Source organism: Coffea eugenioides, chromosome 4 (genome assembly GCF_003713205.1).
Source record: "Coffea eugenioides isolate CCC68of chromosome 4, Ceug_1.0, whole genome shotgun sequence".
In the NCBI taxonomy this organism is placed as follows: domain Eukaryota; kingdom Viridiplantae; phylum Streptophyta; class Magnoliopsida; order Gentianales; family Rubiaceae; genus Coffea; species Coffea eugenioides.
In genome coordinates this window covers 5,921,639-5,947,395 of record NC_040038.1, presented here as the reverse complement: position 1 = coordinate 5,947,395, position 25,757 = coordinate 5,921,639, and the positions used below count along the sequence as shown (strand labels likewise).

Below are 25,757 nucleotides of genomic sequence, written 5' to 3'. Positions count from 1 at the left end.
CACGCATGAGAACATGAAAATTTGTGATGCTCTCTATGCTCACAGATAAATGAGAAAATTTTACGGTACTCAAATTTCATTAAGTTTTAACCAGCATTGTGGCGTGATTATTCAGAAGTCTAGGCAGATCCTTTGGGTGCTCGGATTAAAGAGTTTGTTCCTGAGGACTCAACCTAAGTGTTAGTAGTTCTTGATGGACTCATCATACACAGTGTATCTCCATGATGAACTTTAAGCTAATCACTAGACCATTCAATGGAGCAAAATGAAAGACTTGGGACTGGAAAGGGGAAAATGTACTCTTACCCAATGCGGGAGAATAAAAGTGCCGTCTCAGTATCCCTATTTACACCGCGTAAAAATACTTACATCAACCAGCTTTCTATGTCTACAATTGAATTTAAACAAAAAAAGAACCATCCAACAGGCAATAAGAGAATCGAGAACAAGTATCAAAAAGGACTATAATGCGTGAGGAAGATTTATGTTTTTATCTCCAAGCAGTGATTCCTCAGGACCATTGCTGCATAAACATAGGAGACGACAGACAGTTAACAACCAACCATTGGGATTATGAAGAATTATGATATTCAGCAAAGGAGAGAGAAATCAGAACCGGTTGGAGAACAAGTACCTCAGGTGGCTATATGCTGACATCCTATACAGACAAGTGAAGACTAATACGTGCAACCCAATCGTATAGAAGAATGCAAAGGTTCGAGCATATCTGCAAGGCATTCAATTGTTTCCCTTTAGCATTATCAGTGTGAATAACTCAAATGGTTGACTAGAGGATGAAGGATTTGTATGTGCTGGCACCCAAAAAAGAGAAGGTAAATGAGAAAGAAAATAGCTTGTTTATGAAACAATTAGCAGTAACCATTACTCAGGTTATGTACTTATAGCCAGCTATTCAAAATGGTCAGGCTGGCTTTAGGCAGTCGCAGACACGATACAATAACCGAGCCTCTTTGAACATAGACTTTAGGTTGTAGTAAAAAGTCATAGACTCAAATGCAATATTTATTGCCGAGAAAATATTTTAGTCTAAGCCTCCATCAACACCAAGGAACTTCTAGCTGCATTTGCCAATGTGCTGATTTGACCCAAAGAAGTGGTGAATATAAACAATTACTTCTTTCTTTCTTTTTTTCAATCCCTCTCCACACCCTCCCAACCCCCAACTACCAGGCCCAAGATTCAAGCCCTGGACCTAACAGCACGGAGGACTCTTAGCACCATCCCCTGGCCAGCCAGTGGTCCAACAATTACATTAAGCAAGATCTATGGTTAGATGCAAATTAGATAATCAAAGGCCAACATATACAGCAACTGAACCGGAGAGGATTTGCATTGCACCTGAAATTTCTAAATGCAAGGGACCATTTTAGAGCATTTAGCATATTTTATTTACATTTAAAAAACAGAAAAGGACCATCGAAGCATACTTGTTACCGAGAAGAAACCGTCCGCTGCTAAGAGTAATTTTATCCCTTAAGCCCAGTTCCTTGTACCTTTGATCTCTTTCCTAAGCATGGTTCAAAAGGAAGCAACAGAAAGAAGAGAAGAAAAGAAACTAGGTAAATGATTTATGACAAGGAAAACAGAAGCAAATTAGGAGAATAGAATTAACACATTGCGTAAGGCCATATTGACACATTTTCTTCTGTGAAGATGTACCGTTGAATAGTTTGACGAAGTTTCAGAAATAAAATATAAATATAAATATCACAACTGCAAAACAGGACATAAGCAAGTTAAAAGTGACACTGTTTACGAACCCAACTTCTAAAGACGAAATCCTGCTATAGAACTGCTGAACATAACACAAAAAGAAGACTGAACATAACACAAAAAGAAGACTTTTTCCCTCTTTGATTCTAGACTTGAAAGGAAATCAAAGCTAAGCTCCAAACACAACATTATCCTCCATCGCAAATAGAGAAGACACACACACACACACACACACACACACTGTCGAAGATATTATCTCCTATGATTATGGGAGATATTATCTTCCATAATTATCTCCCATGATTATGAGAGATATTACCTCCCATGATTATGGGATTTTATTGCTTATGATCAATCAAGTTTGAATAGATAGGATATAAGTTGATTATGTAATCCCTAAAATCATGGTTCTATTACCTTAAGTGGTGGCAGAACTATGATAGGGTTGTCCTATAAATGCTTACCTTGTAAGCATATTTTAGGGTGTGGGAAAATAAAGAAAAGTAGAGTTTTTTGTTCATTTTCCTTTTCTTTTAAAATTTACATGGTATCAGAGCTCCGGCTCTGTACCAATTCCTGCCATGAACTACCGAGCAGCCATGACTGGATCGACTGCTCACACAAGAGAAGACTCATCCTCGTCTTCAGTAGTTATCCAAACTACAGATTACTCCGCTTCAAATTCTTCTTCCCTACAAATAACCGTTCATAAATTAAATGGTTCCAATTATCTGGAATGGGCTCAATCCGTAAAACTGGCTATCGATGGCAGAGGTAAACTCGGCCACCTTACTGGAGAAATTCAACAACCAGCTGCTGAAGATCCCAATTTGAAGAGATGGCATTCAGAGAACTCTCTAGTTATCGCTTGGTTGATAAACTCTATGGAACCAGCGATAGGAAAGCCACACTTATTTCTGCCCACAGCCAAGGATGTGTGGGACGCTGTCCGGGACATGTATTCCGATATAGAGAATTCGTCTCAAATTTTCAATCTCAAGACGAAATTGTGGAAATCAAGACAAGAAGATAGAGATGTTACAACCTATTACAATCAGATGGTAACTTTATGGCAGGAATTGGATCTTTGTTATGAGGATGAATGGGATTGCCGTGTAGACAGTGTTCGATACAAGAAACGGGAGGAGAACGACAGAGTCTATGTCTTCTTGGCCGAACTAAATCAAGAACTTGATGAGGTGCGAGGTCGTATTTTGGGCAGGAAGCCTCTCCCCTCCATTCGTGAAGTATTTTCTGAGGTCAGAAGAGAAGAATCAAGGCGTAAGGTGATGCTAAAGTCCAAGGCAGAGGATGAAGTTGAGACTTCATCATTGGTTTCGAAGGGGACAGATTTGGATGGAGATAAAAGAAGGAAGCCTTGGTGTGAACACTGTAAAAAGTCGTGGCACACAAAGGACACGTGCTGGAAATTACATGGGAAACCATCGAATTTCAAGAAGAAAAATGGAGGTGATAGCAAGGTATTGCAGACTGTGAATGAGGATTCTCAAAAGCAACAAACTGACTCTGAGACACCAGCCTTCACAAAGGAACAATTAAGCCAACTGTACAAACTCTTTAAGTCTCCACAATTTTCAGTCACTGAGACAAAAAGCTTCACTCCTTTCTGTTCTTTTGCTAAAAATGGTAATCGTTTTACTATTGCTCTTTCATGTAATACATCAAATGCATCTTGTCCACAGATTGTATGGGTTATTGATTCTGGAGCCACTGACCATATGACTAGTTTGTCACAATTATTTTCTACCTACAGTCCATGTGCAGGCAATAAAAGGGTCAAGGTTGCTGACGGATCATTATCCGTCATAGCTGGCATAGGTTCCGTTGTCATCTCTCCTACTATAACACTTCATAGAGTTCTTCATGTTCCAAAGTTATCATGCAATTTGCTGTCCATAAGTAAATTAACTAGGGATCTCAAGTGTCGGATTAATTTTTTCCCCTCTTTTTGTGAGTTTCAGGAACTGACCACGGGGAGGATGATTGGATGTGCTAGAGAAAATGGGGGACTTTACCTCCTTGAAGATGGATCAAATATGACAACACCAATCAAAAACACATGTTACGGGTCCGTCTCTATTACTAGTAATAAAGAGATTATGTTATGGCACTTTAGACTAGGACATCCTAGTTTTTATTACATGAAATACTTATTTCTAGATTTGTTTAAGAATAAAGATTCATCTTCCTTTCAATGTGAAATCTGCGAATTGGCTAAACATCATCGGTCTACATTTTCTATACATCCTTATCAACCCTCAAAACCGTTTTTTCTATTACATACTGATGTTTGGGGTCCCTCTAGAATTTCAACTTCATTTGGAAAAAAATGGTTTGTTACATTCATCGATGATCACACAAGAGTTTGTTGGGTGTATTTGTTAAGAGAGAAATCAGAGGATGCAAGTGTGTTTCAAAAATTCTACAGCATGGTTTTGACACAATTTCAAGAAAAAATCAAAATTGTTCGGAGTGACAATGGAAAAGAATATTTCAATAAAATTTTAGGAAGTTTTTTTCTTGAAAAAGGGATTGTGCATCAAAGCTCCTGCAATGATACCCCACAACAGAATGGGGTAGCTGAAAGAAAAAATAAACATCTTTTAGAAGTGGCGAGGGCATTACTTTTTTCAAGAAATGTTCCTAAATATCTATGGGGCGAAGCAATTTTAACTGCTACATATCTCATAAACAGAATGCCCTCAAGAACCTTGAATTTCCAAACTCCTCTGAATTTTTTCAAAACAATTTATCCCATGTCTCGATTAACATATGAAGTCTCATTAAAGGTGTTTGGGTGCATAGCCTTTGTTCACAATCATGAACAAGGTCGAAGCAAGTTAGACCCTCGAGCAAGGAAATGCATTTTTGTTGGATATGCACCCACGCAAAAGGGGTATAAATGCTTTGACCCCATTTCGAAAAAATGTTTGTAACTATGGATGTAACATTTTTTGAAGATAAACCTTTCTTTGGAGATCCTCTTCAGGGGGGGACTCGGCATGTAGAAGAACTTGTAGAAGATGATGATGTTTTTCGTATTGAAAATCAAATTCCTGATCAAAATTTTTCTGATTTTTTAGAAGAATCTACAGCACAATTTCCTCAACAAGAATCTTTTCAAGATAATAATCCTGAAAAATCAAATGATACTCTTCAATTTGCCCGTCAAAAGGATTTTGAAAAACGTGAAAAAATTGATCAGGGATTAGAAGAGAATCTCTTGTCTTTAGTGCCAATAACAGAGTCGAATTCTCTTAGTGAAAGAGATGGGAATGTAACTGAAAAAACCCTGAAAACCTATGTCAGGAAAAATCATCGAGGAAAAGATAAAGCTCCCCCTTCTCTTCACAACAAGGAATCCGAGCCTAGGGCAGAATTTGATGTTTTTGAGTCATCAGATAAAGTTTCCTCTGATTCAAAGATTGCTGATTTGGATCTTCCTATTGCACTTCGAAAGGGAGTGCGTTCTTGTACCAAACACCCTATGACTAACTATGTCTCTTATGAAAAGTTATCCCCTACTTTCTTGACATTTACTTCACAACTTTCTTCTGTGGAAATTCCAAAGAATGTACAGGAAGCATTACAAGTTCCAGAGTGGAGAAAGGCTATTGAAGAAGAGATGTATGCTCTTGAGAAGAATCAAACATGGGAAGTAACAAACCTGCCACAAGGGAAAAAGACAGTAGGGTGTAAATGGGTCTTTACCATCAAGTATAATTCTGATGGGACATTGAAACGGTACAAAGCTCGATTGGTGGCTAAAGGATTTACTCAAACCTACGGGATCGATTATCTTGAAACTTTTGCTCCAGTGGCAAAATTAAACACTATTAGGGTGCTTCTCTCAATAGCAGTAAACCTTGATTGGCCACTCCAACAACTTGATGTCAAAAATGCATTTTTAAATGGTGATCTGGAGGAAGAGGTGTACATGGATTCTCCCCCTGGATTTGAAGGGAAGTTTCAGTCTAGAGTTTGCAAGCTAAAAAAATCGTTATATGGTCTCAAACAATCTCCTAGGGCCTGGTTTGGAAAATTTACTAGGTCGGTAAAGGATCAAGGCTATACCCAAGCTCAGAGTGATCACACCATGTTTGTTAAACACTCCAAGGACGGGAAGATAGCAGTACTCATTGTGTACGTGGATGATATCATCCTCACAGGAGATGACTTAATTGAGATGGAACGGCTGAAGAAAAGTCTTGCTTCTAGCTTTGAAATCAAAGATTTGGGAACACTACGATATTTCTTAGGGATGGAGGTAGCTCGGTCCAAGAAGGGCATGGTTGTGTCCCAACGCAAGTATGTTTTGGATCTTTTAAAGGAAACAGGGATGAGTGGATGTCGACCTGCAGACACTCCTATGGATCCGAATCACAAGTTAGCAGATATAAAAGATGGAACACCAGTTGATACTGCTCGATACCAAAAGTTAGTAGGCAAGCTAATTTACTTGGCTCACACTCGTCCTGATATAGCTTTTTCAGTGAGTGTTGTGAGCCAGTTTATGCATTCTCCATATGAAGAGCACCTTGATGCAGTATATCGAATTCTGAGGTACTTAAAAAGTACTCCAGGAAAGGGATTGTTCTTTAAAAGAGGAGATCGAAAGACCATTGAAGCTTATACAGATGCTGATTGGGCAGGATCAGTCATTGATAGAAGATCAACCTCGGGGTATTGTACCTTTGTATAGGGCAATTTGGTTACTTGGAGAAGTAAGAAACAAAGTGTTGTAGCTCGTAGTAGTGCAGAGGCAGAGTACCGAGCTATGGCTCATGGTGTGTGTGAGATGTTATGGCTGAAGAGAGTTTTAGAGGAGCTAAAAAGACCTATTGAACTACCAATGAGGCTCTATTGTGATAACCAGGCGGCAATTAGCATAGCTCATAATCCTGTGCAACATGATAGAACCAAACATATTGAGATTGACCGCCACTTCATAAAAAAGAAACTTGAAGGAGGAATTATCTGCATGCCATTCGTTCCATCAGCTCAGCAGATAGCTGACATTCTCACCAAAGGACTCCTCAGACCAAACTTTGAACTTCTTACAAGCAAGTTGGACATGATAAATATATATGCACCAACTTGAGGGGGGGTGTCGAAGATATTATCTCCTATGATTATGGGAGATATTATCTTCCATAATTATCTCCCATGATTATGAGAGATATTACCTCCCATGATTATGGGATTTTATTGCTTATGATCAATCAAGTTTGAATAGATAGGATATGAGTTGATTATGTAATCCCTAAAATCATGGTTCTATTACCTTAAGTGGTGGCAGAACTATGATAGGGTTGTCCTATAAATGCTTACCTTGTAAGCATATTTTAGGGTGTGGGAAAATAAAGAAAAGTAGAGTTTTTTGTTCATTTTCCTTTTCTTTTAAAATTTTACACACACACACACACATATATATATATATATATATAAATGAACCAAGGAAAAGAGAGAAGTCAAAAAACCTTCTTTGAGAATGCTGCAAAAGGATTTATATCGTCTTCATAAATCTTCTTATACTTCGATTCCACATCAGAGCTGAAACCACCTTCCAAATCCTCGGCATACTGAGAATTTCAAGTTAATTTAGATTTTTTTTTTTTAATAAGACTAGAAGCAAGGTATATAGATAGATGAGTTGCAAAAAAGCACCTTCTTTGATCCTCTTGAAATTACTTTTTCAGAATTATAATCCTGAACATAACGAATTTTCCCATAGAGTTTAACATTATCTGCTTTTGTTTTCTCAAGTTCAGCATTTAGCATCCCTATCTTCTCCTTCAGCTGTCTTATTTCCTGCAAATGTCAAAAGTTTAGGAGCCCAGAGGATATGCAAACATGAACAAATTACACTGCTTGCTAAAAGATAAAGGTGGTAAAATATAGGAGTTGAAATACAAAGAGAAGCAACTAAGCAACCTCTTCAGTCTCTCTCAAGCGTGCCCGGAAACGGTCTCGTTGATTGCAGATCACCTTAAGCATCGAACTTTGATCTTGATCTGAGGAAACATGTCTTTGTTCCGTGTTCTGTTAGACAGTTAAATTACTGAAAATTGTCATATTCAAACGCCCAGAAGCAGAACAGTTGAGATCAATAAATTGTTAAATTAACAAAGAATAAAACAATGAACATCTGGGTGTATTAGTTGAGTTTGTTCTGCCAAAGAATCTGAAGAGATGATATTTACTTTTTCCCTGAGGAAGTGGGACCAATAATTGGAACCATTCAGATAAATTGCAGGTTGACTAGCCACTGCTGGCACTGATGTACTTCATGCAATTTTTCAAATTGTCAGAGATAGGCTTAATGCTAGCCACTTAGCCATTTTTAAAAGTTTAACAAGTATTAATGCATGCCAGATGAATCAAATAAATGCCAAACTCACTGCACCTGTAGAAAAGACTATTTTAAACTAGCTTTATTAGAGAGAACTTCATACAGAAAGATAGGAAAAATGTACTTATAATCCATCTATGCTGCGCAGTTTAGAGAATTGCACAACATACTTTCCCTCAGTAATACTTTCTATTTTATTTTGCAGGGATCAAAATTAAGGGAGAAATTGATAAAAGAGGTACAAATATAACCTCAGATGGTTGTGACCCTCCAGATTCCGATAGATCCCAATCTTCAAATAAAGTTCCCTTTGTATCTTTTGAACCATAACCCTGCATTATATGTAAGAGAAATAAAATTTAGATAGGAAGTGATTAAAAATGTCAAAGTCATGGTATTTTATTCCCCAATATGCAAACCAACCAAACAAGTTTAAATTTCGTGAGATTCTGCTTAGTACACAAAAAAAACCATGATTTTATCCCAAAAACAAGAGACTTCTGATACGACATATGACAGCACGCAAAGTCCTGTTTATATTAACCATACCATCACTATTCACTTATTTCAGTAAAAATTTGCCCTAACCTTTAGTATATCATCCTCTAATTTCTGTATTAGCCGTTGTTGTTCATTGACCTTTGCAGTTAATTCTTCTCTCTCGGCTTCAGCTGCTTCCAACAAAGATGTCTTTTCTGAAAGCTTGACCTGACAGTTAATAGGTAAAAGATAGAAGTCATTCTCTGATAAGTTTTCTTTTGTTCAAGTGCAAGCACATATAGATCACAATGATGTTTAGCAATTAAAAAGATACTGGGACCATTAAAAATTTCAATATCATCCATTTTGGAACTTCATACCTTCAACTGAGTAAGTTCGTGCTCCATTTTCCGGTTCTTGTCAAGCAGTAGCGACTCGAGTTTGCTCATCTCTTCTCCAGTGGTAGCTACTTCCCAATCTTCAGCCTCAATAGAATTATAGCCCACAGCCTTAAATTTAAAATGAAATTGTTGATAAATGAATGAAAGAATTTATCAAGCAACAACCTCAGTTGTAGTCATGAGAGCTAAGATGGACAACGAAACTGATGGAGAGAGTCAGAGAACATAGTTGGACCACTGATGCCTTTAAATCTTCCAAGTGATGTCAAAAGCCATAAAAACTAACACAACATGCTGCAATCAGATCTAACAGTCATTTCATTTTTCTGAAAACAAGTTATTAATCATCATTTCCAAATTAGAACTTTTTGGAAGCAAGTTAAAGGAAAATCTGAAAATCATTCATACTGACGTTGACAAAAATGTCCAGTCTTTGATAGGGTCAATGCCTTATTATCCAAATTTCAATTGCTTACATGAAGCAGTGGAGCAAGACGAGAAAATCAAAGCACATCAACTATGTCATGCTCAATTTACTCGTATTCCTTCCTTCTATTTTAAGAGTTCTCTACCCTATCATTTTCCTGCCTGTCTTTCAACTGAAAATGTTCTAATCACAATTACCTGAAAGGATGACACAGAGTTGTAAGAGTGAGTTAGGTACCTGCAAGATTTTGACCTTTTTCCGCAAGTCATCAACTAACTTTTCTGTTGGCCTTGCCTGAAGCTCCTTTTTCATCTCCTCCAAAATAGTTTCCTTAGGTTCAAAAGAGAAAAGATGTATGAAGGCAAGGAAGATATACAAAAATTAATACCAACATAATTATAACACTAAGGTGGTTAGAGTGCAGAAAAAATAGAAGAACTATCACAGGACTCCAATTTGGAAATTTTGACAAATATAGGTCAACAAGGCCTAAGTCTAAAACTTTTATGGCACAGAACCAATTAGAAACTATTTAGAAGGAAATGAAACAGTTAAAGACAAGGAAGAATAATCTATGCAGGGATAAGAGCATATATACCAATAAAGACAGATCTAAGATTGTGTATGACAACCTTGAATTCTACTAAGACCAGGCTAAATTATTGAATCTTGGATCTCAGTTTCTCACAGAGGACAGTGATACAATTCATCAACTTCCAGCTCGAAAAACATGAAAAGAAAACCAATCCTCATTAAAAATTAAAAAAAAAAGAAAGAAAAAAAACTCCAACCACTTCTATTATATTTGTTCCGATAGTTGATAATAAGTCTGGCCAACAACGAACTAGGTATAACCCAAAGGGTATGGATTTGATTCCCCCATCTTAAGAAGGGGATCAAATCTTGCCACGCCTCATTCCCTAGGGGCTTTCCAGCTTCCAACCTCCCATCCCTTCTAAAAGGAAAATTCTTGCCAAAAGCAAAAGTGTACTTATAGTATGTCATAGAACTAGCATTATAAAATTTCTCATCATATTTTTCCAAGGGAAAGTTATAGTACCCTTCCAAATCTTCCATAAGTATCAAGAAATATATTTCTCCCATGCATTAGAGCACACTCAAATTCATCATTAACAGAGTTAATCCTTTTCTAGACCAATTAGTTATAATCAAGCCAAAGGAGGATGCAGAAATCATGTCCTCTTTTATCTCTTAAAGAATTCATGGAAGCAATATTACATCAGCTACTAGACCTCAAATTAAGGACCTATCTGTAACTTATTGGGTTACTTGACAATTGCAGTTCTGTATATCATCAAAGACTTCAAAATTTCAGTCAGGAACAAGACCACATAAGGAAACATTATTGGATAGCCCCAGGGATGGGATGGGTCAAGAAGAACAGGCATACCTTCTCATGAAGCTTAGTATTCAATCTCTTCATTTCATTTATGTGCTGCTCTCGCTCATTTGCTAAGGTGGTTTCAAGGTTGTGAAGTTCCATATTTAATTCAGAGATTATCTTTTCCTTGGCACTAAGAGAATTCTCAAGCATGCTATGCACGTCCAGACTGTCACTGCAAAGAGGCAAAAGACGATATTAGACCAGGTCTTAGTGAAACAATTGTTTACTCAACAACATACAGGTATGGATTCAGCAGAGAAGCAATATATCTTCACCAAGCACTTCAAAAATAAGAGAATGTTAAATATTTTCACAACTGATAGGTACTTTAAAGTCCTTACTCAACCAGTGCATTCCATTCTGACTATGGCCTAACTAACATCAAGTTTTACACCTACAAAATTATGCATCGTGGCATAATTCAAGCTTATATTCTTAACAACACTTTTGCTCCATTTCCACATTTCTCTGGCAATCACCTCTTTAACGAAAAAAATAATCTGTATGCATTCTGTGACTTTGATAAATGGAAGCTTTTGTTATAATCCAACTTGCACATAAATCTCAGTAAGTACAACAAGGATGAGACAGTATTGAAACGTAACAAATCTTCCCTGATTAGCAAAATAATTTACATCTGTTTTTCTGTACTCAGATAATCTTCAAATCAAAAAATAGAAAGGAAGAACAATCCCAGTTCTCTGACACAGTAGTTATACATCATTGGAAGGCCCGCATTAATAACATAAAAAGAATTACATAACTCTCAAAAAAACAAAAGAAAGATACGTTAAGGAAAACTATTCACCTTTTCTTCTGCTCATTATCTTCATTTGATATTTGTAACTGTGACTGTAACAATCCCTGCAGCAAATTCCAGTATAAGAGAATGTAAACTGACCAATTTAAATTGCAGGAACATAAGAATTCTGTCAGATGATGACAAAGCTGAGAATATGTAATGCCAGCTGAGTAAACCCCTTTTAAGACCGTATCAGCTCTCTGACTAAGATAACTTCCAAACGAACTGGAAGATGAGTGGTAAGGAAACAGCTATAAGAGTGTCAAAGATGAAGGACCAAGTATGGTAACCACAGAAAGCAACTCTGGATACATTCACGAGGATCCTCGGTCATGTAATTGATTTTCTACTGTTCTTCAGGGAATTTATATGGGATAAATGTGGGTTCAATTACTATAATGATATATGGTGTAATATGGCATCACAAAACATTTTACAGCATTCCCCTACTATGAACAGAAAATGAATAACTGATGATAACTGTGGTCAATCTTCAAACAAGCCCAGACTGACCCAAATTTTGATAAAAGAACAATCTCCAACCAAACACACATGCCATATTAGTGGCTGAAACTAACATAAAAGGATGTCTTATCTTTTTCAAAACAAAGAGGGGATCCTGTCACACACCTTCTCCCTCTCAAGACTAAGAAGCCGAGATTGTGCACGTTCAACTTCATCCATCAAGAGATTGACTTCTGATTGTTTTGCTGCTCTCTCTTCCTCTGAAATGGACAATCTTCAACATTAGGTACAGTATATTCACGGATTTTCCAAAACAATCTTCCAACTTTCAATCTCTCATTCTGTTACATTTGATTAATGAATTGTGACAGGCCAGTAAAACCTGATTGTGCACGAACTTCAAACAACTGGCTCTGTGCAAGTTCATGCAACTTTTGCATGGTAGAGACACTGTCTTGGGCTTGGCGTAATTGATCTTGTAACATCCGCTCCCTGCATCAAGGGATAAAGCAGTAATGCACTTTTTTTTGGGGGGGGGGGGGGGGAGATACAGTCCCTTGACATGACATAAAAACTAACATCAACTACTGCATTAATACACTAGCTGCTTGCGATTCTATGACACCAGGATGATAATACCTTTCCTTCAAAACCTCCATAGTTTTTTGATTCTCTTCTGCCAAACTACGTTGCTTGATCTCCACGATTTCTTTTACTTTTTCTTCCATCTAAATTTATAGCCGAAAAAGACGATCAGAACAAAAACATCTATATTAGGTACCAAAAAAAAACACACACACACACAAAAAAAAGCCAAATTAAACTAGACTACACACCCCGTGATGAAGTGTAAAAACCTGCCATATTATCCACTAGCATAGATCTTCTATTAGTCAAGAGCTTATGTATCAAGTCTTGATCACAGGAATAATGAAAAAGGAATTTACTGTAGATTAAAATAAATATGGAAGCTAACCGTACAGGGAGATATTGAATGCTGTGAAAGATAGAAGAAAATCCTGGACGCAGCCAAAAAGTATCACAAGTAGAAATTGAACTGGTTTACTCTAGAAAGCTGTCCTCCAGACACTTCAATTGCTTACCAGATATTTGTGACAAGAAGAAAAAACTACCACTGTATGAACAACTAAGTATAAAAGGATTTTCCACCCATAATTAGATATCCTAGATCGTATCACAAAAAATAGAAAGTCCACAGAAAGAAGTCAATAGATGGACTGAAGAAAGGAACATAAAAGTAAATTGCACAAAGAGGAGGAAGAGTCTGATTTGTCAACCTCAATTTACACCACCAATTGCTCAATAATAAAAAACCTAAAGCAGACCAATGCACATATTGCTGCAAAAAGCATAAAATGGAACATATGCCACATTATATAAAAAGATTCCAACCTGTTGTTCTAACTGGCGGGTCCGCTCTTCAAGTCTTCGTATGGTTGCCTGTTGGTTTTTCAGATGAGTTGCCTCTGTGCGGAATTCCTCAAGCTCAACCTTCATCTTTCGGTTCTCTGATTCTAGTTCAGACAGCTTTGAGTCTTTCTCCTGCAGAATGATCACAACAATCACTAATCCATTAGGAAATGAGTCTTTTAAGACTGCTAGGTTATGACACAAGCTCATCATCAGTTCCATCGGTTCCACAGTCATGCAAAGACCTCATCAATTCTATGAAGGATATAGTATGCAGTAGCTTTTGTTTCCTGGTGCTTATAATACAAATAACATACATTGAGATGAAATAGAACTTTCATGGTACATGATTCTAATTAGCTAAAAGGAAGAACAGCTTAACTTTGTTAAAGTATGCAGCGGAGCTTTGGTGTACAAAGCTTGCCAACTTCTAGAAGTTAATTAGGAAGCTAATTTTAGTCCTTTTACTAGTAAACTTCCATATTGATGGGATAATTGTTCAAAAGTTACTAATCTTGCAGACAAAGAAAGCTTTCAAAAATCACATCTTTCACGAAGCCTTCTGTGAGAATATTAAGGTATTTCATGCACTCTACGATGTCCATATGATTTCCATGACAGCTGTTGAAAAGGTGTAGTAGTTATCAGGAGTTAAATTTCTTGCACCGTAAATCCAACTGCTATTTTGGCGGCTTATCTATTACTCTGTCATAGGGAAGCCAACGAAGTAAGAAAAATAATAAGATATGAAGCAAGAATTTTATGCAACATAATCATGATATCGTTATTCCGTCTCTCATTATCCGCAAGGCAGACAAATTTGATAAACTGATTTTAATTTCAAATTCTACGTTCTTTTCCATGTTGAGAGACAATCAAGTATCTTCTGCACTCAACTTCAAAGACAAATGGACTACAGCTACATGGGAAAGCAGAATGATACTTCACAAAATCTCAAGGAAAAAGACAAACAAGGAAAAGTGAACAGACAACTTGTACTTACTGCTATTGAAGCAAGAACTGGATAAGGATCTGGTGCTTCATAAAGCTTCTGATAAATGTTAAGAAATGAATTTTCTCCAAATTTCGCCCTCTTGGTAAGATTATCAACTTCTTCTTGATATCCCTTGAGTAAAGAGTTAAACAAACTCAACTTATCTTCATTTGAAGCTTTCTTGAAGTCTGTCAACAGTATATGAAGAGAATTTCAGAAAAGGTCATCAAAAAAGATATATTAGCAGCACCAACAATTTACACCGATCAAGCAATAGGAGAAAGGATGCTCCTGCCATTCACATAAGTTAAAACTGAACATCAGGGACTACAATAGTGACCTGGCAAGTATAATACCTCTAGTACTCTCAGCAAGCTTTCGACGATTTTTCTGACTGTTCTCCTGATTCTCAGCAATCCTAAGCCCTTGTTCATCCAGAATGGCTCGTTCTTTCTCCAGATCAAAATCTGCATGATCAAATGATTTATAAGTGTATAATTTTTCCAACCAACCCAGCCAATACAGATCCATAAAAGTGAATCTTTACTTCAAATTCAAATACAAACATCCAAATCTTTTTAACTCTGCAATTTCACATGCAAGGAACTAGAAACATTTTTTTCATTCATACATTAACCATGGAGTGTCTGAAATAGCAAAATATGACATATCAAGTGAGGCAAGAAAATAGCAACACCAATGAAGCAGAACATATTGTCCAATACTACCTCATTAGGTTGTAAGGTAAAAAAAGTGGCTAGGCATGTTTAACAAAATTCTTGCAAATATTTCCTTATTCTCTAATTAAATTCCTACCAATTAGAGCAAAACTAAGTTAAAGCACAAATCTTTCATACACCAAAAATGTAAAGATTATTTTACATGGGATGGTATACATGTATGTCACATTTAACAGGAGATTTAACACAAATTTTCACACTCTTAGAGCATAAAAGACTAACCCATTGCTAAGTTCCTCCTGGCAACACTTCATCATCTTCTGAAACTAATAATGCAGAGAGATATTACCCAACATAGCAGACACATGCCACATACTTTGCTTACTGAACTAGATCCAGAAACACAAAACACAAAATTTACACACGGCTCAACCAAATACTAGCTAATAATGCAGCACATGCTTGCTCCTTTATCAAGGCACTGTTGATACTAGCTTGATTCGCCTCCGCTAACTTGTCCAATTTCCAATGATACTCAATCATTTCAAACTTATACCTAGGAGTAAATCTCTAACTGAAAAATCCCCCAGGTTTGAATAGAACTTATTCCAATAAGAAAAACTACAGGATTTAACTAACATTACCAATCTATTCTCGAACTAATATCCAAACTCACATAAATCTTAAAACTCAGTGAATGATAACAAAATTCACTAAAAAAAATGATATCCCAAAATTCTGATTAAATCAACTATACAAGTAATTGCATTTAACTAAAAACAAGAGCTGCTAAGAAAAGAGGATTATATAGTACTCCTGCATTAGAATGTTGTACCTTTCCAGAAGCTGGCGACAGCGGGAACGGGAGCCGAAGAAGCCGAGTTGGATTTCTCTCTCTCCGTTCCACCTTGCGTGGTTTCCATTGCTGATCCGCCTCAAAGCTAAGCTGTTTGCTCCAATTAATATCTGACTCTCTCTATATAATTAGATTTTCAGGGATGATTTTTTCCCCTTTTTCAGTGTATAATATAAGGATTTTGCGTGAAATTTTGAGTCTTCAATTGGAGAGAGTAAATATTTGAAGAAGAGTTAACCAGATTTAGTTTGAAGAGCAGAAATCCGTCTGATTAGTTTGGCTATTAAGATCTCGAGTTCTGATGATATAAATGAGATGGTGAGTTTTGTTTCTTCAGAATTAATCTTCCTCTTTGCTAACCGGCAAGAGAGGAACTGGACCTTCGTGGCGGGGAAAGCGAGATTGGGCCAACCACAAGGTGGATGGGCTTCTTGTTGCTCGGGTTCCAATTGTCAGCCTTTTATCCAACTTTTTTTTTTTTTTGGCTTTTTTGTGAATTATAAATACTTTGCAATAATTTTTTTCCTCAATTAAGAAAATGTTCATATTCTAATTTCCTTTCACTTCGAGTCCTTCATCGCTGTGGTTTAAGCATTGGGATATAAGGTTTAAATCCCCCAATGAGTTTAATTAGTAAAATTAAAAAGGTCTTTGAGAATCAAATATCAATTGATGAGGGGTGACGGATTTTTGTTTTTTGCCTTAAAATTGATCAAAGGCAATATATCTTTATTCACCGTCAGACTCCTTGCTTTCCTCTTTCTCAGTCTTTGAACAATAATGTAAAATAGCGTTTGCATTTCTCCATCTTGATGACAACTTTCTTGATTTCTTTTCCTTTTTAAAAATTATGTAATGTTGCCTTTGTATTTCTGCATTTTGTTGACAAATTTCTTGATTTTTTTTTTGTTTAGTTTATGCCTCACATTATTGCCCAATTGATTGAGTTGCACTAGCTGGCTTAAATTAAATGGAAATGCATTGGGGTTTAGCAAAAAACAAATGGGTCTAAATGGGAAAATGTTTTGAGTAAATCTTATATACACTGATAGTGTATACACTATCACGGTTGGATGCACGACACATATGTAAAATTTGGTTTTCAAATTCAAATTCAAATTATATGTCATACATCCAATAATGCAAGTGTATACACTGTCAGTGTATAGAAAATTAATTTAATGTTTTTTTCACCCAATTTTTCTCATTTGGCTAAAGAGTTTCTCATCTCGTTTAATATTTAAATTTTGTCGTCTTCATTTTTTTTTTAACCCAGTTTAGTTGTTAGATTTTGCAATTGAATAGGCACGAAAAGACTCAACGTTAATAGCGTAATGATGAATAAAAATGTAAATTGTAAAGTTCAGTCAATTTATTTTCAGTTTTTTTTGTGTACGATTAAAATACGTAACATGGCATCATCTACAATTTTTATTTTCAAATATAATTTCATAACCCCATTTACGTTAATCAAGTGATCCCCAAAATTTAAGATTAAAAATAGATGGATTTTATGCTTAGTAAAGTAGTGTACAGAGTTGAAGTTTAAGAACTAAAATGAGATGAATTTCAAGAAAATTTAGGCAACAAAGCCATAATCTTTAGAGTATTCCTTACTCAAGGTGAGTAAACTAAAGATCATGCAAGCAAAAGAATTTGGACTGAGATTTGTTGAAGCTAATTAAAGCGAACATACTTCAATATAACATTCTTTCTTTTCAATTTCTTGATAAACAAATGGATATAAATACAATCAAAGCACAGTCAAAACACAAACTAGTAATGAACGAGAAAGCAATCGTGTTAATGCAATTGCTAGAATCCTTGATGGTAATCATACTAGTTAAGCACACAAAAGCAGAAGGATCCCGTGCTTGAAGGCCTGAAAGCTGGCTAACGATACATCCCGGCTTCAAAAGTTGGGGGCACAGTTGTCCTGACCGCGAGCTGGTTCCATCTCTCAACATTTGCTATCCATCCTTCATATTTGTTAATCAACAACATAAATTACATAAAGAAATCGCTCCGTATACTTTTATATGAAAAAAAATAATAATGTCGGGAGAATCATTCCTGAAAAAAGGTAGGACAGTGCTCGACTCTAAATTAGTCGGAACATAATCCAGCCACAAAATATCGAAGGATTTAAACCAAGAAAGAAAAAAAAAAAACAGCTATATATAGGAGTGTTATGATCGAACGAAAGACAATCTTGATCATATATATATATAGGTTGGACTTTAATCTGAAGAATGTATAATTCAATTGTTAATTCAGTCTATAATATCAGAGACTAGATAGTGTGGTAAGGATGATGATGTATGGGTTGTATACCGTGGGAAGGGTCGAGGCCGCGATTCTTGAGCTCTCTATATTCTTGGCAGACAGCACAAGGGAGGCAGAAGCAGTGAACAAGGCAATCGTTGCAAGGGTCTTCGGAGAGATTGAAGTAAGCCCTTAGTTTGGTACGATAGGTGCATGAGTAACATGATGCGCACCCAACATGCGCCAGGCAGTAGTATATGATCCCAGCTTGAGCACAGGCTGCCCGTAATTAAGCCCCCACAGGCACGTCGTAAGTGAAAATAAGGATCAGAAAACTGATCAATAATAGTACAATCGGGGAACATTACCCTATCCTATATATGGCTAAATTACATCCAGAAATTAATACCTCTGAATAATGTGTTGTTAACAGTTAAAAAGATTACTCTTTCTTTCACTGACAGTGTCAGTGTATACACTGTCAGTACTGAATGAATAACAACTATACAAAATTTGAATTTAAACTCCAACTTTTACACATGTATCATGGATCCAACGGTGATAGTGTATACACTGTCAGTAGTTCAATCTTCCAATCTCATTGATTTTTACAAAAAAGTGCGATGATAAATAAACTCTAGGGATGTTCAAGAACTTACATGTGGTTCCCTTGTCAATTATTTCGACATTCCTACCGAAAGTGATGCAGGGACAGCAACAGGTCACGCAGCCTACGAACAAATCATACAACGGTTAAACAACATTTGAAGCTCACAAATATACTGTATTGTAGGTTTAGAACTTGTATCTTCGAGGGAATATTGATGATTGGGCTTACAATTGGAGGTATCTTCAAAGCAACCACATAAACCAGTTGACCACGGCCCGAGTGCACTAAATACGGCAGCCACCGGAGCTGCATGCGCAGGCTGCTGCCCCATGTTCACGGCGGATTTTCCATTGCTCTCAATGTTATTCGCAGACATTGCTCGCAGCCTCGCGCTTGATTGATTCGCAGAGGAACTGTAGAAAATTAGGTTGAGTTGAGACGAAGGTTAAAAGAGCCCTTAACCAAAAATATGAAGGGACATTAATTAGGAGTGTTGATCACAAGGGCAAGTAAGATAAGGTGATTATATAAACAGCAGCTAAGCTCAAACATCAACGTTTTGAACTGATTAGAACGTTAATCTTGGACTGGTGGAGGTTCATGTGATATGCAAATACAATTAAGAATTGTAGATCGTGCTTGAGAGATGATCTTTCTTTTTTTTCTTAAAAAAAAAGAGTAAGAGAGATTGTCCTGTCATTTTATTCTTCCATATCATTGTGGAGTTCATTAATCAATTTGCATGGATGATATTGGTTGTCTACCATAACCAAGTTGAGTTTGAACAAGTCCAATGAACTTAAATGGGAAACATATTTTCTTGGTCAATGGAACATTTTTTGGGGTCAATCGGCTAAAGAGATTATACAAATTTGCTCCATTACCAAGATATAAATAATAAAGGAAGCCTGAGAATTAGATACATTTTTACAGGAAGGCATCGATATGCTCCCAATTCAAAGTTGCCAAAGATGCTTTCCTACTTAACATCGCCATGCAAAATTTCAATTTTAGAAAAGCTTTGAGACAAGACGACATCAGAGTTTCAAATTTTGCGACAAAAGAGTCCATAAAATCTGCCACTTCTGCATTTTGTTTTCAATCCTTGTTTCTCTCTGGTTAAATTTAAGGTATCAAAATGCGAAGCTTGCAAAATTTCTTCTCTCCACAATTTGAAGTTGCAAGAGCAATAGTCTTTGAGTCGTCTATACATGTAGGCCCTGATTGAACCTTTTTTACACCAGATTTCGGCGAGTAAAAGTAAGTGAAAGAAACATGCAAGAATTTATCATAACAGAACCATGGAATGAAAATGCACCTGGGTATATATAGGTTTTTACTTGGAAACCAATTAAGGAAAAATATTTTGATTAATTTTTGATAACTTGCTGCATCTTGTATAGATACAGAAAGATTACAGAGCATAGGAATTTCATTTTTGGTTTGGTTGCCAAAAAATAAAAAAGAAAGAACTAAACTGCATCCAAGTTCCAATAAAGACAGTGAGTGAAAAGAAAGTCTTTCGGTTGCTTCTGCACGATATACAGGAGCATGAAACGAGGCAGAAGAACTGAAGAAGTAAGGGTTGTCACTAAGCTGGAAGCTGCGTGGAAGAACATGGATGATTGGATGGAGTGAGTGAAAATATAGCGAAGACGATGCCTTGATTGTAGCCACTTTCTTTGCCAGACTACTATCTTCACAGCTTACCTCAAAAGTCAAAAGTAATCGTTGGCAAGGCAGCAGGTACAACGTACTTTGTCTTTGGGCCTTGCGACAGAATTTTAGGAATGCCCAGATATTCTTTTGGAATAACTGCTGGGCACCAAATCAGAACCAGGAACGATTGATTCATAATTTTTGAAAGGATTTGTCTAAAAGGGCATACGCTGAAGGCTCGTTAAAATGTTTTTCAATTTTTAATTTTTTTGAAAATGTAAAATCAACTATAGAAAGCATATAAATATAAGATCGAGTAATAATTGTAAATATATACACGCATATGATAAATTATGTATGATTTAAGTACATTCATAAGCATCCATTAACATCCCTCGTTACGAAACTCATTTTTAAAAATCAGGTATGAAGGATCATTAATTGGCAAATTCATTTATGTATCTTCTTTTCGTTCTCTTGGCCAACCATATGATGATTGGACCAAAGAAAATGCTTGCTCTACTCATGGGATGCACAGTAACAATAGTACTAAAAGTCAAGAATAATATCGAGCAGTGAATGGAATGGAATCAACCCCGGCCCAAGTCAACGTCAACCCTTCTTGTATGTTAATTTTAAGTCAGTCAAAGTCGTCCCTTGATCGGCAACTATACCAAAAAAATACAGCTATTATCCACGAAGAAAGTCATTCAATAAGCAAGTCTACTCTGAGATTACCCAAAAAAAAAAAAAAAAATACTAGTTCACACGACATATTAATCATCATTTAAGTAGACAAAGTCTCATAATTTAATATTATTACTAATTATTATTATTATTATGACTACTGGCAACTTGTTAAGGCCACGTACTATAAGAGCTCGTCCAGCTCTATTTCTATTAGCCACTTGTTAGTTGACTTTTTAAGTAATAACAAACAGCCCCAACTCGAAAATCAAAAGATAATTCCTCTTCCCACCAACTTCTTTTAGCCTATTGTAATCATGGCATGGTTCAAAGTCGCGGTCGCGGTCCGGACCGTTCTATATTGATCTCGACATATCGATTATGATTTCAGTGAGACGCAAATTTTGAAACATTTAATATTCTAAAAATTGTGAATAATATTCAAAAATATGCTAAACAAAAATAATCAAAATATCAGCAAAAGAAGATCTGTAAAATGTAAATTTGTGAGTTGAATCGAGATAACTCGAACCGACTCAATCGAGACTATCTGTATCGAAAACTTTTCGACCGAGTTCTCAGTGACTCAACTGAGTTCTCGACGAGTCAAATATTTTGAAATTATCTCGTCCAAATATCGTATTGGAGGGATCCGTTTCGGTGACGATTCGGCCAAGTCGTCTCGATTTCGGCGGAGAATTTGAACCATGATTGTAATTTCTTCCCCGTTGCCAAAGCAATAGTGCAGAAAGAATATATTGCTTTAATTCTTCTTAATTTATGACAGACTAGCAACAATTCAACATTCACACTAGGTCCTTTACTGGAGCGACTTAGCATTAGCTATCAAGAACTAGCAAGAATATCTACTAATCGAGCTATACTTCAAGCTTCTCCACCACCTTTAAAACCTCTTTCTCTGCATAAGGAAAGAGAGCGTCGAGCTAATTATGGGACGTCCAGATGCAAATTCAGGTCCTTCTCAGCGAGGTGGACAACACCAACAGCCTCAAGAATATCATTTTCAGCCTGCAACTCAGAGTCCTGAAACCATTGATGATGCACCTCCTCCATTTGAAACATCCAATGATGAAATTCATCAGGAAAATTATGAACATGAGCAACCCCAGAAAGAAGAAATTGCCGGCCAGCAAAACCAACATGCACAATCCCATCCAACGCCATCAAGAGGACCAATGGCATTCCCACCGCAAAACACCCAAATGAGGTCATCTCCAACTGGTCATCAACCCCAAGCCTTTCCTCCACCTCAAGGCAAACCTCAAGCCTTCCCTCCATCTCAAGATCATCAACCAGAAGCATTTCCTCCATCTCAGGGTCATCAACTGCAGGCCTTTCCTCCACCTCAAGATCATCAGCCACAAGCATTTCCACCAGTTCAAGGTCATCAACCGCAAGCATTTCCTCCATCTCAGGGTCATCAACCGCAAGCTTTTCCTCCATCTCAGGGTCAACAACCGCAAGCTTTTCCTCCACCTCAAGGCCAGCCACAGGCATTTCCTCCGCAACAGAGTGCATTTCAGCAACCAAACATGGCGCAATTTGCACAAGCTGCAACCTTTTCTCAGCCAGCAATGGGTGTAGGTGGACAGGTTCCAATACATCAGGCGATGCCGAATTCTCCATTAGTTCATCCCCATGCTCAGGTCATCAATAATACCCCTATGACTGGCTTTCCAGTGGCTCAAGTTCTTCCTACTCAGCCTTGGAATACAGCCTTGTTCGCGTGCATGGATGATCCAACAAATGGTATTTAATCTCTTTCTCCCTTTCCCCGGGCATTTGAAGTAGAGTAGCATAAAATCTTCAATATTGGTTAAGCCAAAATTGCTTTTTTTTTTTTGAATGTTACAGGTGAATTAAAATTCATATGTTGAATGTGTAAAAGCTAGGAAATGGACAGGTTGTTAAATTTGAAATTAATCCAATCTTATGGATTTCTTTCTTTTTTTAAGTAAGTCGAGTCCTTTTTGGAATTTATATCATATTGCTAAGGAGAAGACAAATGGTAACTTCAACCATTAACCCTTCTCTAGTTGATATTACCTCTTTTAAAAAGTATAAAATTAGAAAAAAAAAATCCATAATATTGAAAACATGCATGAAGATGGACCATCTTGGCATTTCTTTAATTCATATTGTTTCAAGACGCGTATTTATGCTATTCTTTTCTTTTTCCAAGCAGTACTTAATTTGTTCAAGAGTGTATGTCTCAAAAATCATGAAACTGATGTTGAAGAGAAGGAACTAATGAGTGAAATATTTGCCTTTCAGCTCTTATAACAGCCTGCTTTCCTTGCGTGACATTCGGGCAAATAGCTGAGATTGTCGACTCTGGCCAAACCTGTGAGTATACCAATTTTCATCTGTGTATATACTCTCCACATTCATAGCTTAGTAATAATGCTACGTTGAATTATTTCGTGGATCGATTTAAATTTGGAGTAATTTTTCCTCCACCAACATTATATACACTGGCTGGTTGGATGTACAACACAATATATATGAAGTTTGATTTTGAAGTCAAAGTATTGTATGTGTCACATGCATATAAGCCCTCAAGTGTATATAATATTGGTGTAGTAAATTTTTATCCTTTAGACAGATGTCTCGTAAAATATACTCATGTATGTTGGGTACACCATTTTCAGCTTGTGGTACCAGTGGAATGCTGTATGGCTTGATTGCCTGCTTCATAGCCATGCCATGCTTATTGTCATGCACCTACAGAACAAAGCTCAGGAATCGATATGGGCTAATGGAAGCACCCGCACCTGACTGGATGATTCACTGCTTTTGTGAATGGTGTGCCCTTTGTCAAGAATACAGGGAGCTTAAAGAAAGAAATCTTGATCCTTCTATTGGTAAGTCATCAACATCAAAAGTTTCAATCTTTCAATGGCCTAAATCAAGTTATAGAGTCTGGTTCGTTGGTAATAGTTTGTAACGAGAAAGTTGAAGTTGATTGTCCCACATTGAAAGAGAACACCTTAGACGACCTTGGGGCTTTCTGATTAGGGTAGGGTGTTAATTAATTGTCTAAAATATTTATTTTAGATAATTAATTAGAGGTGATTAATGACAGTTACATTTGACAGGCACACCTATTAAATGGTTAACTACCTATATACCTATTCAATAAGGATTGTATCATTTGATAGTGTTTTGGACAGGTGTTTCAATTCTTTAAAATAGTAGGACTTTGACAGAATTAAATCACTTTTTGATTGATGGTTCTTAGACTTTGTTGTACCCTAGAGGTAATTTATCTAATATAGAGGCAAATAACACCTTAAGGAAAGTGTTTTCACGCCTCAAGGTCTTTGCATTTGTCTAGTTTAGATTAGTTATTTACTATATTTCCAACATGGTTTTCTGGAAATCTCAATTTTTAACCATTTGGGTACTTGAACGATACTCAATCAAGTCATATGCTGGCAAGCAAGAATATGCAACCTTATGAAATTAATTAACTGCTTTTAAGTACATACAAATTAAATTCTTTTAGCAAGTTGAGACGAATACTTAAACATATAAATTAATTAACTTGGTTAACGCACTTGTTAGGCTGGCTAGGAAATGTGGCAAAAAGTCAGCAGATGGCGCAGCTAGCAGCTATGACGCCTCCAGCGAAGCAGACCATGATGGGCTAGATCAAGTTTTCAAGTCTCAGATTTCAAAGGATACAATGAATAATTTCTTCTTCTTCTTCTTCTTTTTTCCCTTTTCTTTTGTCTTTTATGTGAAATATTGATTTCTTTATCTCAATTTCATTATGCCAGTTGTATTGCTTATAAGGTGCCATTATGGGACGAAGCAAAATGGATGTACTTGCTTCTGGCTTTTACGATAAATGGAAAACAAGCCTACTTTCTTAAAAGAATGGATTTTGAAGATTGTGTCTTGAGACCATTTTAAACAAATATGGCTGAGCTTGCAAGGAAGTGAAATTCAAATAACTCTCTCTCAATTGTAGAATTTCTTATAGGTGATAGTCCAATAGTTGGTCATTGACCATATAATAAAGGTAACTTGCCAGTATAATCAATGATGATGCGGTCTACAGATTTCCAGCTTCATAGTTGTTGTTGGTTAGTCAATTGGATCGAATGATAACACTAACAAAAAGGTCCAGCACTACATATTTTGATAACACTAACAACACTACAATGCCATCAATGCTGGTAACAGATTCCCAGTCTGGTTAGAATGCACAATCAATGCATATTCTGTGAGACTAGAGAAACCGGCTTCTGGTGCAAAAACCCATTATGCATTTCGTATTGCAACATCTTATCATAGCAATAAAAGTTCTAACGTCTAGTTTTAAGTGGTGATGCAAGGAGCTCGCTTAGAATTACTCAATTGTGGAATTGGCCATATGCAGTGAGGTTTTTGAATGAAAAATAGATAATAACAAAGTAGTCAGTCAGTCAAACTGGGAATAATTAACAGCAGCAAGGGCTT

The 25,757-nt window shown here is 36.6% G+C and overlaps 3 protein-coding genes across 3 annotated transcripts; 1 reads left to right on the top strand and 2 right to left on the bottom strand.

Annotated features, from left to right (window-relative positions):
• Positions 1-281: 281 nt before the first annotated feature.
• LOC113769482 (protein CASP) lies at positions 282-16,336 on the bottom strand. The gene is made up of 19 exons (XM_027313938.1): positions 16,028-16,336; positions 14,869-14,979; positions 14,522-14,700; positions 13,501-13,650; positions 12,727-12,815; positions 12,470-12,579; positions 12,253-12,347; positions 11,629-11,684; positions 10,827-10,992; positions 9,653-9,745; positions 8,968-9,096; positions 8,696-8,815; positions 8,359-8,439; positions 7,690-7,797; positions 7,423-7,566; positions 7,236-7,337; positions 1,449-1,528; positions 635-727; positions 282-523 (listed from the first exon to the last, which is right to left on the bottom strand). The coding sequence occupies exons 1-19, from the start codon at positions 16,113-16,115 to the stop codon at positions 463-465; spliced, it is 2,055 nt and encodes a 684-aa protein (XP_027169739.1). The 5' UTR covers positions 16,116-16,336; the 3' UTR covers positions 282-462.
• Positions 16,337-17,941: 1,605 nt separating this feature from the next.
• Positions 17,942-19,299, bottom strand: LOC113767997 (protein PLANT CADMIUM RESISTANCE 7-like). The gene is made up of 4 exons (XM_027312205.1): positions 19,152-19,299; positions 18,973-19,044; positions 18,383-18,592; positions 17,942-18,027 (listed from the first exon to the last, which is right to left on the bottom strand). The coding sequence occupies exons 1-4, from the start codon at positions 19,297-19,299 to the stop codon at positions 17,942-17,944; spliced, it is 516 nt and encodes a 171-aa protein (XP_027168006.1).
• Positions 19,300-22,219: 2,920 nt separating this feature from the next.
• LOC113767996 (protein PLANT CADMIUM RESISTANCE 6-like) lies at positions 22,220-25,091 on the top strand. Its single transcript, XM_027312204.1, has 4 exons — positions 22,220-23,039; positions 23,565-23,636; positions 23,942-24,154; positions 24,858-25,091. Exons 1-4 carry the CDS (start codon positions 22,220-22,222, stop codon positions 24,941-24,943), a joined length of 1,191 nt encoding a protein of 396 aa, XP_027168005.1. The 3' UTR covers positions 24,944-25,091.
• Positions 25,092-25,757: the final 666 nt, after the last annotated feature.